The sequence below is a fragment of the Mercurialis annua genome, linkage group LG7 (assembly GCF_937616625.2).
Source record: "Mercurialis annua linkage group LG7, ddMerAnnu1.2, whole genome shotgun sequence".
In the NCBI taxonomy this organism is placed as follows: Eukaryota; Viridiplantae; Streptophyta; class Magnoliopsida; order Malpighiales; family Euphorbiaceae; genus Mercurialis; species Mercurialis annua.
The window spans coordinates 43,137,348-43,152,656 of NC_065576.1; the positions used below are offsets into that span (position 1 = coordinate 43,137,348).

At 33.2% G+C, this 15,309-nt stretch overlaps 3 protein-coding genes across 4 annotated transcripts; 2 read left to right on the plus strand and 1 right to left on the minus strand.

Annotated features, from left to right (window-relative positions):
* The first annotated feature begins 126 nt into the window (after positions 1 to 126).
* LOC126656653 (uncharacterized) lies at positions 127 to 1,539 on the plus strand. Of its 2 annotated transcripts, none has more exons than XM_050351263.2 (2): positions 127 to 239; positions 862 to 1,539. In XM_050351263.2, exon 2 carries the CDS (start codon positions 871 to 873, stop codon positions 1,312 to 1,314), a length of 444 nt encoding a protein of 147 aa, XP_050207220.1. In that variant the 5' UTR covers positions 127 to 239; positions 862 to 870; the 3' UTR covers positions 1,315 to 1,539. The 2 variants fall into 2 exon arrangements, with proteins under 2 accessions (XP_050207220.1, XP_050207221.1); XM_050351264.2 differs by having other exon boundaries at positions 128 to 239; positions 859 to 1,539.
* A 719-nt stretch (positions 1,540 to 2,258) lies between these two features.
* LOC126656651 (serine/threonine protein phosphatase 2A 59 kDa regulatory subunit B' gamma isoform) lies at positions 2,259 to 6,861 on the minus strand. The gene is made up of 2 exons (XM_050351261.2): positions 5,180 to 6,861; positions 2,259 to 2,964 (listed from the first exon to the last, which is right to left on the minus strand). The coding sequence occupies exons 1-2, from the start codon at positions 6,419 to 6,421 to the stop codon at positions 2,575 to 2,577; spliced, it is 1,632 nt and encodes a 543-aa protein (XP_050207218.1). The 5' UTR covers positions 6,422 to 6,861; the 3' UTR covers positions 2,259 to 2,574.
* A 4,289-nt stretch (positions 6,862 to 11,150) lies between these two features.
* Positions 11,151 to 13,628, plus strand: LOC126654627 (membrin-11-like). The gene is made up of 4 exons (XM_050348552.1): positions 11,151 to 11,572; positions 11,659 to 11,779; positions 12,018 to 12,167; positions 12,870 to 13,628. Exons 1-4 carry the CDS (start codon positions 11,319 to 11,321, stop codon positions 13,023 to 13,025), a joined length of 681 nt encoding a protein of 226 aa, XP_050204509.1. The 5' UTR covers positions 11,151 to 11,318; the 3' UTR covers positions 13,026 to 13,628.
* The last annotated feature ends 1,681 nt before the right edge of the window (positions 13,629 to 15,309 follow it).

The following is a 15,309-nucleotide window of genomic DNA, read 5'->3' on the forward strand; positions in this document are numbered from 1 at the left end:
TGAATTTGCCTCCGTTTTGTTAACTTGCTCAAAAAAACAGGAAAAGACAGTGACCGAAAGGCCCGGTACCCGGTAACTGTACCTGCGGGTGACATATAAACTCTTGACCCAGTTGTGACTTTAATATGAAGCTAAATCATTCAGATAATAAACCTCTCGAGTTCTACAAGGTTTTACAACCAAAAAAAAAAAAAACTTTCTTCTTCAAGCCTGCTCTGTTCAGAGCTTGGATAAACCAGGCAAGCTCTCTCTGCATTCTTTTTCTATTTTCTGTTTGGTTACTGAGAAACTGAGGGAAAAGAGGGAGGAAACTAAATGGAGTAACATTTTGCATGAATAGGAAAGACTAAAAATTCTGTGTTAGGATTCAAGATAATAAAATATTTTGCTGTTAAATTTGCTAAAAAATTACATTTCTAAATGAGAAAACCTAAATTCAACCCTGAAGTCAACAAATCATGACTAAGAAATTGAATTAGGTTTAGCTGAATAGATGCAATTTGTTTGAGTAATATTAATAATATCAAACCCCAACTGCTTTACCCCAATTTTTTTAGAAAAATTATTAGATACTCATTGGTCTTGAAAATTTTCAGAACCGGGGTGGGGCGGTCAGCCGGTCACTGACTGCTTTATCCCCAAGTATGATAGGCCGTGGAGTATGCTCGTAATAAATTATGTGAATGTTTTTTCGTTTCCGGGCAACATAGATGATATTCCAAAACTTCCTTCAGAATGATTTGCTTGAACTTTCCTGGTTTCTGGTGTGAATTTTCCTTCAGGTGTTGATCTTCGGAATCTACACTGTGTTCTGATGATATATTTGTTTGACAATTCATCAATTTTTGCCATTTTTAGCAGGTGAACTAGATGGCTGCAACAAGCATGATAACTGCCCCCGCCTGTGGCTTGTTGCCTGTAAGAACAACTAGTAGCAGAGCTTGTATCAACTTCAGAAGCGGCAATGTGCAACGTTGCGGTATAAAGGCGATGCGAGTAGAGAAGTCTTTAGAAGAATTATACAATGTGAAGGTAGAACGAGAAGTAACAGCAGACCGATTGGCAGAGCTCGGGGTGTCAAAATGGTCGGTGTGGAAGACCGGGAAGTGCAAGTTGCCGTGGGATTGGCAGACGGACCAGTTAGTTTATGTCGAAGAAGGGGAGGTGAGAGTAGTCCCTGAAGGAAGCGAACGTTACATGCGGTTTGTAGCTGGCGACTTGGTTCGTTATCCTAAATGGTTGGAAGCGGATCTTTTTTTCAATGGTCCGTATCAGGAGCGGTATAGTTTTCGAGCATATGGTGATGATTATTGATCCTACATTTCAGCTGTCTTTCAAAAACTGAAGCTGTTTAACCCAGCAACTACTGTTCTATGCATGTTGAACTGGATAAGTTGTTAGTTTTGAGTTACAGTATCTATGATAACTAGACAGTCATGAACGTTTTCTATTGTAAACATAGGTACTTGACTCATAATTAATGTACTACTTGAGCTTGAATGCAAACAAATGATAAAACCATTAGCTGTTTGTCATCAAGTGAATTCTGACTTGAATATTAATTTTCCTTTCAAATTAGGGGGCAATGGAGAATTAACACTAATGTAAACTTTTTGGTTCATTAATATATTGGAATTTACCAATTTTTATCAATGAGATTAAATATATTTAATTTAAGAATAGACTAATTGATGAAATTTAAAATTAATAAATTCAAGAACGAATTGATATAAAAAAAAATCAATTTTGATATTAATTGTTAATCTCATGCTGGTTCGTATACTAATTGATAAAAAAGAAGATGCGAGCTCAAAAAGGTAAATTGACATTTTGTAAGAAGAAATCCAATTGATATACCTGGGATAAGAAGAAATCCTTTGACTTCTAAATCAACTCGTTCTTTCAAAATATTGAAGATGTCCACCTGCAATGCCGAAATTTAAGCAGCACGGAAACTTCGATCAACATTTTTCGTTTCAAGAACGTGTCTGAAACTTATATTTCAAACACTCCTTTTTTAAAACACCTTTAAAATAACAATATTTTGCCATATCATGTGTAAATATCCCGTCTTTCCATACCCGTGCTACATATGTCGAAACTAAAGGCGCTGAAATAACACATCAAGAACCAATAAGAACCAACTTTTAGTACTACAATACATATCTATACGCCAATATGTGGAAACTATATTTTCAAGAAAATCTGCTGCAAAAGGATTGCCACCCGGTTTGCTTAAAGGATACAGATTCTTAAGCTAAAAACATGAATGAGCCATCTATACTAAAACACAGAAGAATCAATCTTCTTTGTATCATTACAGGTCAATAAATATCTGAAGCACTGTCTCTATAAATCATATCCCTTATAATACACACTTACACTTTCATGGCGGAAAATAAAAAATAAAACAGAATGAGCCCGAAACCCAAAAATATTAGCCAGTTCCGCCCAGAAATCGAATAGCACCCGTCCAGCCAAGAGGAAGAGGGCAAATCGGTGTTCATATCAAGCCAAAGTAATCTTGGCGTCATTCAATGAGTGAACTCTGATGCTTTACACCCTCTGAGGCTCTCAACTAGGAGTAGTGGCACGTGGACTTGTTGCAGAGTTAATCGCTACGGAGGAGGCAAATCTCGAGACGAGAACAGCCTCATTGCTTATGGCCTTAGAGGCTGCCACGTCTTCCAGTCTTTTCCATATCGATTCCCTCTTCTCTTGTACTTCTCTCTCCTTGACTTCATCTTCTTGAAACTTAACCAAGCACTCGTCAAAAAGTTCTTGATCCGCATCTGAAAATATCTTCCTCACATTCAGAGTCAAACTCTGAACAGCTTGGTTCCAATGACCCCTAGTGTTTCTCTCCAAGGCTGGGAAGATAATCGGCAGTATTACTTTCCTATTTTGGGTGATCAAATTTCGTATATGATCATTGTTCCACAGAAATAATGCGCGCTCAGCAACCTGCCAAGAAAAAAAAAGATCAGTATTAGTAATCTAAAACATAAATACATGTGATGCCGATAGATTTGTTTACTGTTATCATTTAAAACTATATTTATGACTTTCTTCTAATGATGGATACAAGTGAATAGAACTAAATGATAGACCTCCCTCCAACATGCTACATGTTGAATTACACTTCTATATAGCTAAAATAAAAGAAGACTCGATCCATAACTTGGTTCACTCTTCTCAAACTATAATTCACCATAACGTCCATTTTCAAAACACAGCAAACATTAGTTTGTGTTTAGCTATGCTCGTATGCCTTTAAAATGGCCTTCTCTGCAATATCACCAGAAGACATTACGCACCTATAAAAATTCTCATTTTGAACACATCAAAAAATCAGTGATTGATAAATCCTCAACAAAAACTTCAAGCAGATAGTACGTCGACATCATTAAGCACTATTGTTCATTGCATAACTTAATACAAAAGCTTATTGCAAGAGCCAGAATGTTTACAGTTGCATCGCTAACAGCTTGCTGCAAGTTCAAACATATTCATAGACACCACACAAGTATCTCTAGTTATGGTTTTCCACCATCCATAAGAAGCAGCATGAGGCCTAGCTTATTACACAAGGCAACGAGCACCTACATGGGAAGACTGGTGCTGTTTTGGAAAGATCAACACAGTCGATTACATGGAAGCATACCACTATTGGATATTGACTATTGATTACATCAAAGAGATATGATGAGTAGAGCATCAACGTTTGCAAAAAAGGTTAGAAAGTTATGGTTGCTAACGACATGAGGCTTCAGTTTAAAGGGGCATATCCAGATAACTTCTAAGGAGTAAGCTAGGAACAATATGAAGCTCAGGCCGAGTATTATGAACAATACAGTTGCACTTTTTGATAATAGCATAAAGGCTTACACTGCTAGTTGCTCATTTTGTAGAAAGTTTACATTATGTCTTGCTATTCTTTCTACTTAGCCTTTTGGGTTGCCTTTGCGTGTTCTGCAATTTAATTTACTTGGGCACACATTATGATCTTTCTAAGATAATTTAAATTTCACAAAGAGAAATAGAATATGAGAGAATGATAATGGAAAAAGACAGAGATATCTAGCTATATCAATCCAACAAAAAGACTTCTTCCACTATTTGAAAATTAAAGTTATACTTTTCAAAATAAATTAGTGATGCCTAATCCCCAATTTTGTTACACAATTGCATCATATACTACCAATGTTTTAATATGCAGGTTCTACATTTCTAGCTCCAACAAGAGTTTTTCCCAACCTAATGGAGTTTAATTTCTCTAGCCAACCGTTGGAGAAAAAAATGGCAGGAGTATAATCCAAGCTTATTATAATAAAGAAGAATTCAAAGTTAAAATAGACAACCAAAAGAACGTATTGGTTGGTGCTCAACAAGAATAACTTTCCATGAGTTTGTACTTAGTGCTCAAGTCAGAAACACGTACGGTCAGGAGCATGTACTTTAAGGTCAAAGAATGAAATTGGTTACTCATTATCAAGTATTTCACAAATCTCCATGTGATGTATTCAGTGCTCAAGTCACAAAAATGTATAATTAGGAGTGTGTGTTTTGGAGTCAGACTGAAATCATGCATTCATCGACATGATTCATGAATGTCTGCCAAACTGTCAAATTTAAGAACCACACCTATAACCCTTAGAGAAACAAAAAATATTTTTTAATAAACACTTTAACTCTATAACATGTAGGGGTGGTATTAGCAAACATGAAAATAGGAGCTTTGGTTCAGAAGTTTTGTGGAAAATTATTTTCCTAAAACTGCAAATATACAACTAATAGCATCAGCAGGAACCAAGTAACTGACTAGCTAAGTCTCCCACCAAATCAGAGATGTATATAATATAATTAAGTTAAAAAGGTGTCAATAACATGCAGAAATTGCCCCATCGCAATCCATTTCCCAGTAACACTTATGAGAACTTGAATTTCCACAAGACTTGGCCTCAATTAGTTGAGATTGGCTAAATGGATAATTTTCCTTTATTTCCCCCAATTCAAATCAGCCCTAGTTTTGTAATTGAATTTAAATTAAAGGATAACCTATCTATGAACTAACTTGGATAACATTGTTAATGATGGTAATAAATCCAATTATCCAACCATTCATCAATAGCGATATAATTTACTGTAGCATAAAATATAACCATTCTAAATTCAGTACCTGAAAATGTGAACTGTTGAGACAGCGTTTAATTTGACGGAATAATGGGACCATGCAGCGCTGAAACTCTGCTGTCTGAGTGGCTTCTAAAACTTCCTCCAACTCACCAAGGAACATGACCTCCTTGGAACTATTTGTTATGGGCCAATATTTTAAAAGACCCCGGATTACAGTATCGGCAAGCTTAAAATCTTTTTCCACAAACTGAGTGATACAGTAAGAAAGTTGCTGATGATACATTGACACGCACTTGGGCTTGTGAAGAGGAATCAGCGCACGGACAAGAAAGAGCTTGTGCTCTTCCTTTAATGGCAAAGCAAACCCATTAATTATGCTGCCCAAAATCTCAAGCAACTCTGCAATTCCATTATGCCTCTCCGTCTCAAATATGAACCGATAAAAGATATTGTTTATAGCTTTCCTAATAAATGGCCGATGTACCATAAACTTTCCGTAAATGCGATGCAATATAGTCTTCAGATACTCCCTCTCCCTCTGATCCTCAGAATCAAACAAATCAAGCAATCTCAACACAAAGGAATGGTCAACGTATCTCTTTGCAAGCTTTGCATCTGTCTCTGTAGAAGCCACGAATCTAAGAAGAAATTCATAAACAACTTGAAGATGAGGCCAAGCTGGCTCCATAGTCGGTTCATCCTCTTCAGGGTCAAACATTTCTAGATTCTTGTTATCAAGATTTGCAGAAGGAAGTGCTCTAAACAAGTTAATAGCCACCATCTTTGTAATTTCTTGCATTGTCACCTCATTGAACTTTGATGTCGCTGAAGAAATATAATCAACAAGCTCAAGCAACGTTTGTCTCTTAATGTCCTTCTCCTTGAGATTTTTGGAAGGATCACTATAGTCAAACTCAAACACGACACAACACATATTCAACTTCTTAAGAAACAAATTCTGCTTTTCCGAATTCGGAACATCCCTGAAACTAGGCAATGCCTCATAAGCTCCAGAAGCCAACATAGGCCCAACTTGGCCAGCCCCAGGAGCTAATTTTTTACCCTGATTAGCTTTATTCTGCGGGGCAATACTCCCATTGTTCGTACGGGAACCCCCCACCAAACCCGAATTCGAAGACTTGGAAGAGGCAGTTGATGACTTATAATTGTTCACAGAATTTGTTCCATGAGAAGAGTAGGCATTGACCCCACCATCATTATTCGAGTCGTTATTAGACGATTTTGAAGGCTTTCGAGGTAACTTACCAAGTATCTGCTTGATCATATCTACTTAAAAAAACAATCCCTAACCCTAACCCCAACTCAAAAGAAGAAGAAAACCCCTAAAATAATGAATTAAACCTCCAACTTTTAAATTAATGAAACACTTCAAAACGAAGGCATATTCACAGTTGATTAATAAATATCCCTAAAGGGCTAAATTGACGGGTCTATGCATGTACAGTTCCATAACTATTTTGAATTGAAACGAAGAAACAAAACTTACATTGAAAAAATGAAAGATCTGGGAATGTAATAGAAAACCCTAGAAATTAAAGGGCTGATCTTCAAGTTTTGATAAACCCTAAAAAATGATGGCTTTTGTGAATTGATTTTGAAGAGAGATAGGGAAAATAAAATTGAGAAAAAGCGAAGAGAAAATGGGAAAAATGTTAACTTTACAAAAATAGGAAAAGAAGGTCTCTGTTAAAACTAAAAATCTCCCTCTTTGCTTTGGATTTTATCTTATGATTATGTCTCTTTATTTCTAGATAGATGGTCCATAAATTAGAGAAAATAAAATAATTTTTTTTTAAGAAAAAATAAATATTTTTAATAAAATCATAAAAATAATTTAATTCATTTTTGTTTTTATTTTCTTTAAAAATATAATCAATTAGTTCTAGCTTTTCAATATTAAATGAACTCAAACAATTGGCGTAACAAGGTTTGAAATTGAAATTACAAAAATATACACAAAGCTTTGGCTATTTGGGTTAAAAATAAAAAGAGAATTGAAATGATATAAGTATTGAATAGAAAATAAAATTCATTACATTTTTCACAAACATTTTTTTTTAATTATAAAAAAAATGAGAGTTAAGTTTTTTTATTATTATAATCGTAGATGGACACAATTAGTTGTTAGTTTTTCTAAAAAAATATATTGTTACATACAAAATATTGAGGTTAAATTCTTATCATAAAATCGTTTAATATTTTTTTAATTTTATTACTAGTTTATAAGAATTGTTTTTGTAACCAATGAAAATGATGCAAATGGACCCAAAGTTCATCACACAAAATAAGATGTACAGTTGATTTGGGTATGGCAGTGTGGATTGGTTGACTTGACAATTGACCAAATTCTCCTAACCCACTACTTTTCTTTGTTTCTCTTTTTATTAACATTATACTTTCATGTCTATTAATCACCCATGGTCCCGATTTTTAGAGCTACGGACTCAAAATCTCCTAAAGTTTAAAAATGGGCATAAAATTAATTTTTGTGGCGTTCACAAAATCTCCTGAAACTAAAAATCGGCAAACTTTATAAAAAAAAAGTAATGTGGCAGCGATTTTCAAATATCAGACCCAACAAATTCTGACCCCAGGTCAGCCCACTTGACACCTCATCAAAAAATTCAAAATACCCCTAAAAATTCAATTAAAAAAATTACAAACTAAAACAACCCAATCATTTAAATCAAAACCAATTAAACTTAACCAAACCACTTCACCTCTAACCACCACCCACAACCTCACGATTTCTGGTCACCGCCACGGCCAACGGCCGCCGTCTTCTTTTTCCACCTATTCTTCACCATGAACAGACCCATCTGGATGAAGATCAATTGTTCTTCTTTGACGAAGAACAACCCATCTAGATAAAGATCCATTGTTCTTCATCAAAGAAGAACAAACCCAAATCGGGTCTGTTCTTATTGATGAAGAACAGATGGAAAAAAGAAGATGGCCGGAAAAAAAATTCCGGTCATTAAGGCGGCGATGCCCGGTGGTTAGGGGTGTAGTGATTGGGTTGAATTTAATTAGATTTGGTTTAATTGGGTTTGGATTGGTTGGGTATTTTGTTGTTTTTTAATTGAATTTTTTTTGGTATTTTAAAGTTTTTGAATTTTTTAATGAGGTGTCACCTGACCTCTACAATGGGCTGACATGGGTCAAAATTTGTTGGGTCTGTCATTTAAAAATCTCTGCCACATCACCCTTTTTTATAAAAATCGCCGATATTTTGGTCTCAGGGGGTTTTGAGCGCCGCCACAAAAATCAGAGGGTTTTGTGCCCGTTTTTAAACTTCAGGAGATTTTGTGCCCGTAGCCCTAAAGGTGATGGGCCATGGGCGATTAATAGCCTACTCTCGTAGAAGGTTAAGAAGATTTGCTAAATTCAATTCAAATAATAAAATAATAATTACAAATTAAAGTCTTAAAGAGTTAAATTGTTTATTTTTGTAAGCTTTAATATTATTTGATAATTTTTAAATCTTATAATAATTTAATAATTATTAGTACTGATAAATAATCAAAATATTAAATATTAAATAATTTAAGAAATATTTATTTATTTATTATAATTTCAAATCATCGTATCTATAAAAATATTTTAAAAACCGAAAAAATAGCTACAATTTATCATATATTCATAATTTATTTGCTTTTCATATATAATAAAAAATTAAAGCAAAATACTATGAGACCTCCATAATTGTTTAATTCACATTTTAGTTTTTTCTATTTGAAAATCAAACAATATGGTCCCCCAACTTTTGTTTTTGTCAATAGATAGCATATTTAACTTGTTTAACATGTTTATTGATAATATGCTTAATATATTATAAAAAAAAATGCTTAATCTTTTTAAAATACTTTTTAATTAAATATATACGATCAAATAACAAAATTCCAAAACAATTATAAATCTCAATACGACAAGCAGTAATTAATAAATTAAATATATTATATGAATATATTTAGTCACATGTAATAATTTAATTAATTAATATAAGTAGTAAAGCGTAAACGTGTCTCAGACGGGTTAGGTGGATTTAACCTATTTAATATGCTATTTAACAATGTTATAAATGAATTGACCAATTTATGACCTAAATTCATATAAACTCAACCCAAACTCTCGAGTGTCGAACTGTGTAATCGGATCATGTCGAAAATTGGCAACCTTAATTGATACCACTCCACTATTAGGGTTTTATTTTCTACCTTCTGTTTTTTTTTTCTCGACTTGATGTTATAAAAAGTTAAGTATTTCTAAGTAAAATTAATTCTAATTATATATCTTTTTTAAAAATCGTTTTTTTAATCAACTTCAAATGATATACATGCGAGTTAATTGTTAGCGGAATTAACAGAAAAATTAACTAAATTTTAAATCAGGCAAACACGACCTGTGCGAGAATTGGGATCGAACTCTAATCTCGGATGTACATATAAGAGGCTTAGCCTAATACAATAATTGTCCTGATTAGTCAATTTTAAGATATGTTGGGCAAATTATAACTATTTTTAGAAATAATTTGATTCTTGTCATATGCACGTCATTTCATTAAGCATATTTTAATCAAATATATTGACATGCTATGGCCAGGTGTTCTATGAATTGCGAAGAAATGACTGCTTTGATAAATTTGTATCAGGATTTAGAGTCAGAAATGGTTCAATTTAGTTTAAGTGATATCAACAAGTTTGTTTGTTTAAATCATGGTTGGAGTCAGAAATGGTTCAATTTAGTTTAAGTGATATCAACAAGTTTGTTTGTTTAAAGGGAAAAGGGTCAAATAAGCCCCTAACGTTTAGCCTATAGATCAAGTAGGCCCCCAACGTTCAGAAAGGGTCAAATAAGCCCCTAACGTTTTTAAATTGTATCATCTAAACCCTTATTAGGGATCACCGAGGACCCTAACGTTTGTTAAATCGTATCAACGAGGACCCCTACGGAGGGCTTAGATGATACAATTTAAAAACGTTAGGGTCCTCATTGCACCTTTCTAAACGTTGAGGGCCTACTTGATACATACGTTAGACGTTAGGGGCTTATTTGACCCTTTTCCCTTGTTTAAATAATGGTTGGTCATCTATGACTTGACTCGTATATACGATAAAAGAATGGCTTAATACATAGTTTGACCCCTGAACTTGTACCCTTTTACCCATCTAACCCCCAAACTTAACGTCTCACCTATTGAACCCCTGAACTTGTTAAATAACCCGATTTGACCCTCGAACATGATAAATATGTAAACATTGAACCCCTCCGTACACAATTTCTTCTAGAATGTTTCAAGTGACAGGTGGACACGAAGGGTTCAATATTTACATATTTATCAAGTTCAGGGGTCAAATCGGATTATTTAACAAGTTCAGAGGTTCGATAGGTGAGACGTTAAGTTTAGAGGTTAGATGGGTAAAAGGGTACAAGTTCAGGGGTCAAACTATGTATTAAGCCATAAAAGAATTATTTGTTTCTATAAAGGGGACAAGGTACAAAAATAACAATAATATTTTTTCTGTGACTCATTCTCTTAATATTTTTTGAATCTAAAAAATGAAATTAATCTTGTCAAAATGAAACAAATATACTTTCCAGCTACTATTCTCTTAATATTTTTTGAATCTAAAAAATAAAATTAATCTTGTCAAAATGAAACAAATATACTTTCCAGCGTAGCGTTAGACGGAGGATATATTTGTTCCACTTTAATAACATTAGGGTTACATTTGTACCCTTTTAGTAGATCAGCCGAGTTAACGTTCAACACGCTACCATTAAACAGAGGGTATATTTATTCCAATTTAGTAATGTTATGATCATTTTTAAGACTCGAAAAATATTAGAGGGTCGGGTGAGTTATAGAGTAAACATTAGGGTCGTTTTTTTATACCTTAACCCTTAAAAAACTACAATTAACACAATAAATATTAAAATTGGGTAAATTAGAGAACTTTAAAGGTTTTTGTTAAAATTAACCTCTTCCATTAAATGTTTGGATTTTTTGAGATATTAGCCTTTTGTCTTTCAATCAAAACATATTTTGATCTTTCAATTTCAGTTCTCTCCGGCTCGTCTCTGAGCTCCGGCGACGGCACCATACTCCATCAATTTGCATATAAATTTCAATTTTCTCGGCGAAGAAAAAAATCTGAAGAATGTCAATGACAACAGGAGGCGGAGGAACATTATCAGAATTATACCAAACCTCGAAGAAGACACTACTGATCGCTAGAGACGGAATCGAGAGACTAGAGCGTCTAGAAAACTCAACATCAAGCGGCGGATTAGACTCACCGGAATTATCTTTTACGGTGAAAAAAGATATAAATCAGATCCAATCTCTTTGCGCTGAAATGTATCGTCTCTGGCATTCTATTTCCTCTAAACCTCAACGTGATCTCTGGAAAAGGTAAAACGCACTAATCTCACTTAATTTTTTACTAATTTTGATTTTAATTTTGTTTAAGATCAATAAATTTGTAAGCGGTTGAACAGGAAGGTTGAGCAAGTAGCGGAAGAGGCGGAGTCGTTGAAACAAAGTTTGGATAGATATTCTATGAGGAATCAACGGCGGTTGAAGGAAGTTCAAGAGCGAGCTGAATTGCTTCATAGAGCTGTAAGTTTCATTTTACTTTTCTATTAATCGCGTAACACGTGTCTGTTACGTGTCATTATTAATGTGATATTTATTGATCGGTTAATTGTATTCAATAATGTTATGTGTCATGTGATTAATGGATTATTTATAATCCTACGCGGTGAATCAGATTTAGTCTATGTATTTCTTGTTTTTGAAGTTTGTTAAACTAGCTAGCTCTAATGCGCTGCATGATTAATTTAGTATTACTTTCCAGAATGGTGAATCGTCTCATGTTTTGAGAATATTTGATGAGGAAGAACAAGCAAGGCAGTCAGTTCGTAGTTCTAAAAGGATGTTGGAAGATTCTTTATCGACAGGATCAGCCATTCTGGCTAAATATTCTGAACAACGGGAGCGCTTGAAGGTCTGTAATTAAGTCTTGCTTACTAATTTGCACATAATTAATGCTTCTGGTTAATTTGATTTACGAGGCACGCTCTTATAAAAAAATTGTGGAATTGAAACAATTATGCATAACTATACGATTTTTGTATGTTTAAGAAGGCGGAAAATTGGATTTATTTGGATCTCTTTCAAGAACCTAACAAAACCTTGGGGGAGTCTCCCTCTGGCTGACCTTGACGTTCACACCAAGTCTTCAACATAATATGCATGCTTTAGTATTGTCAGGCAGAACCGCAGTTGCCTGAAAAATATAGTAATATCCTTAGGATTGAATGCTAAATAATTTGTATCAGGGAATATAGGTTGATGGGCAAGGCTGTTCACTGAGTTTGTATATTTTATGAGCACAACATTGAAATTGCATTTAGCAGCATCGTAGTGGTATACATCTTGATCTTCAGTAAGAGGAGGTGTTAGGTTTAATTTGTTTGGTTGAATGGCTTGTGGATAGGTTTTATCACATGAAGTCTTTCGCCTAGGCTTTGTAGTTTAACAATGAAAAAGCAAAGAGAAAATTATGCATTTAAACTGCTTGATTAGTTAAACTTAAAATAGTTAAAGACAGCTCAAATTCTATGTTTTAGGGAAAATGTGATTTGAGGATCTTTGATTCTAAGAATGAACTATTTCGGAGTTTTGACCAATTTGCATCTTGCTACAGAACGCGCAACGTAAGGCTCTGGATGTTCTCAACACAGTGGGGCTCTCCAACTCTGTATTGAGGCTTATTGAGAGGCGGAACCGTGTTGACAAATGGATCAAATATATGGGAATGCTCATTACACTCGCGGTCATGTATTTTCTTGTGAGTCGTTGAAGTGCTATACATGTTTTCAGTTGAATGCACGAGCAAGTTGCACAAGATGTTCCTGAGAATATGAGATATGAATATACTACACACTTTGGTGTTGTGTTGTTTATAGGTTAGGTTATATCATGACTTGAAATTCAAGTATATTCAGTGGAGGAAGTGTATATATACATAGAGAATCTCCGAGTTTAGGTCTGAATTATTGTTTTTCCCCTCAATTTTAGAAAATCACTATTTCCCTTTGATTTTTATATTTTATATAACTGAAACCTCTTTATCAAAGGGGTTCTAGTTAATGGAAACTAAATTGTTAGGGGGAAATAGTTACATTGATCTGAAATGAGAAAAACAATAATTCATATCTAAATTCATGGGTCAAGAGTGATTAACCCATTCTTTTGTTGCTGTTGCTGCAAAGGGCATGGAAATGAGGTATAATAGGTGGCAACTGATGGAGGATGCTCCATTATACTGATGTTTTGGCAGATAATTAGCTTTCAAAAACCTAGTCTTAATTGCAAAAATTGAAAGATTCGTATATTTTATTGTTAAAATTAAAAATTTACGTTAAATATATAAAACACACACAAAATAGTGATTTTTGATGCACTTAAATCTTATTTTTATTTAAAGTTTACCGATGAAACAATTTTTATTATCTAGGTTGGCTTTTATTTTGTCCTTCTTTTCAAAATGCCAATAGAATAGAAAATAATTGGGTTTTTCTATATACTTCCCCCATTACACAATGCACTTGATCAGACAAAGGAGTAAAATCTCACCCTATTGAAATAGAGAAAATTAGGTAAAACACTCTATTTTTTAAAATAATAGTAAATTATACCTCAACAAGAAAAACAGAGAGAAAATACCTCACCTTTTTAGCACTTTTATTTTTTTACTCTATAGTCTTTTTTTATTATAATAATACTTATTTCTTATTATTATTTATTCTAAATTTACTTTAACATATATATCTTTTTTTTGTTCAGATCTACTTCTCTCTTTCTCTCTCTGTTTCTTCTTCTTCTTCTCCATTTTTTCTTTTTCTTCATTTTTTTCTTTCTTTATCACGCCGTCGTCGTTCCTTCAACGATCCGCCATCATTCCGCTGTTGTTCCGCCTTCGCTTTATCTTCGCTCCGCCGTCGATTCATCGTTCTTCCATATTTTAGCGATTTTTTTCTTAACTCTTGGTGATTATTACGATTTATTTTAACTCTCAGATCTAAAAAAATTGTTCTTGAATTTTTTCAGTTTGAGATCTGAAAATCTGCATTAAAAACGATTTTCAGATGAAAAAACGATTTTCTGCAAAAAAACGATTTTTTTACTGAAAACAGCGCCTGATTATCATATCGTTATCACTATGACGTTATCATATCATTATCATAACACTGTAGAGAAAAACGATTTTCTGTCAAAAAATATATTTGATTATCATATCGGTATCATTAACGTTAGCATGTCTTTATCATAACGTTATCATATCAGTATCATAATATTATACGATTATGATAGTAGTATGATAAGGTTTATGATAATAGTATGATAATGTTATGATATAGTAATGATAAAGTACGTTGTGATAGTGTTATGATAATATTTTATGATATTCTTATGATACAGTTTATTATGATAATGTTATGATAATAATATGATAAGGTTAATGATAAAAGGTTACGATACATCTATGATAAAGTACGTCATGATAATACTATGATAATATTTTTATGATACTGTTATGATAAAGTATATTATGATAATGTTATGATAATTTTTATAAAAACAGATGATAATAGTATGACAAAGTTAACGATAATAATATGATAAAGTACGAAAAATAATTTTTTTACAGAAACATTATGATACCGAGACGATAATGTCACTGCTGCTTTTATGATAATATTATGAAAAAATTTGTGATACCGATATGATAATATCACTGCTGCTTTTTTAGATCTAGATCTGAAATATCAAATTGCGAGATAAAAAATAATGATACATAAATAATTGAAAGTTTTTAAAATAAAATTATAAGATTGAAGATGACGGAAAATTAAAAAAAAGTGAAAGTGAAAAATGCAGGAAGTGGAAGAAGAGGGAAAAAAGGAAGAAAGAAAAAGAAGAAAAATGGAAGAGAGAAAAAAAGACAAAAACTGGAAAGAGAAAAAAAGATAGAAAAGAAAAAAAGTGTCAGGTCATACATTTCATATCTTAGAGTAAAATCATTAACTTTTTGCCATGTAGAGTAAAAATACAATATCTAAAAAGTTGTGATGTAATTCTCA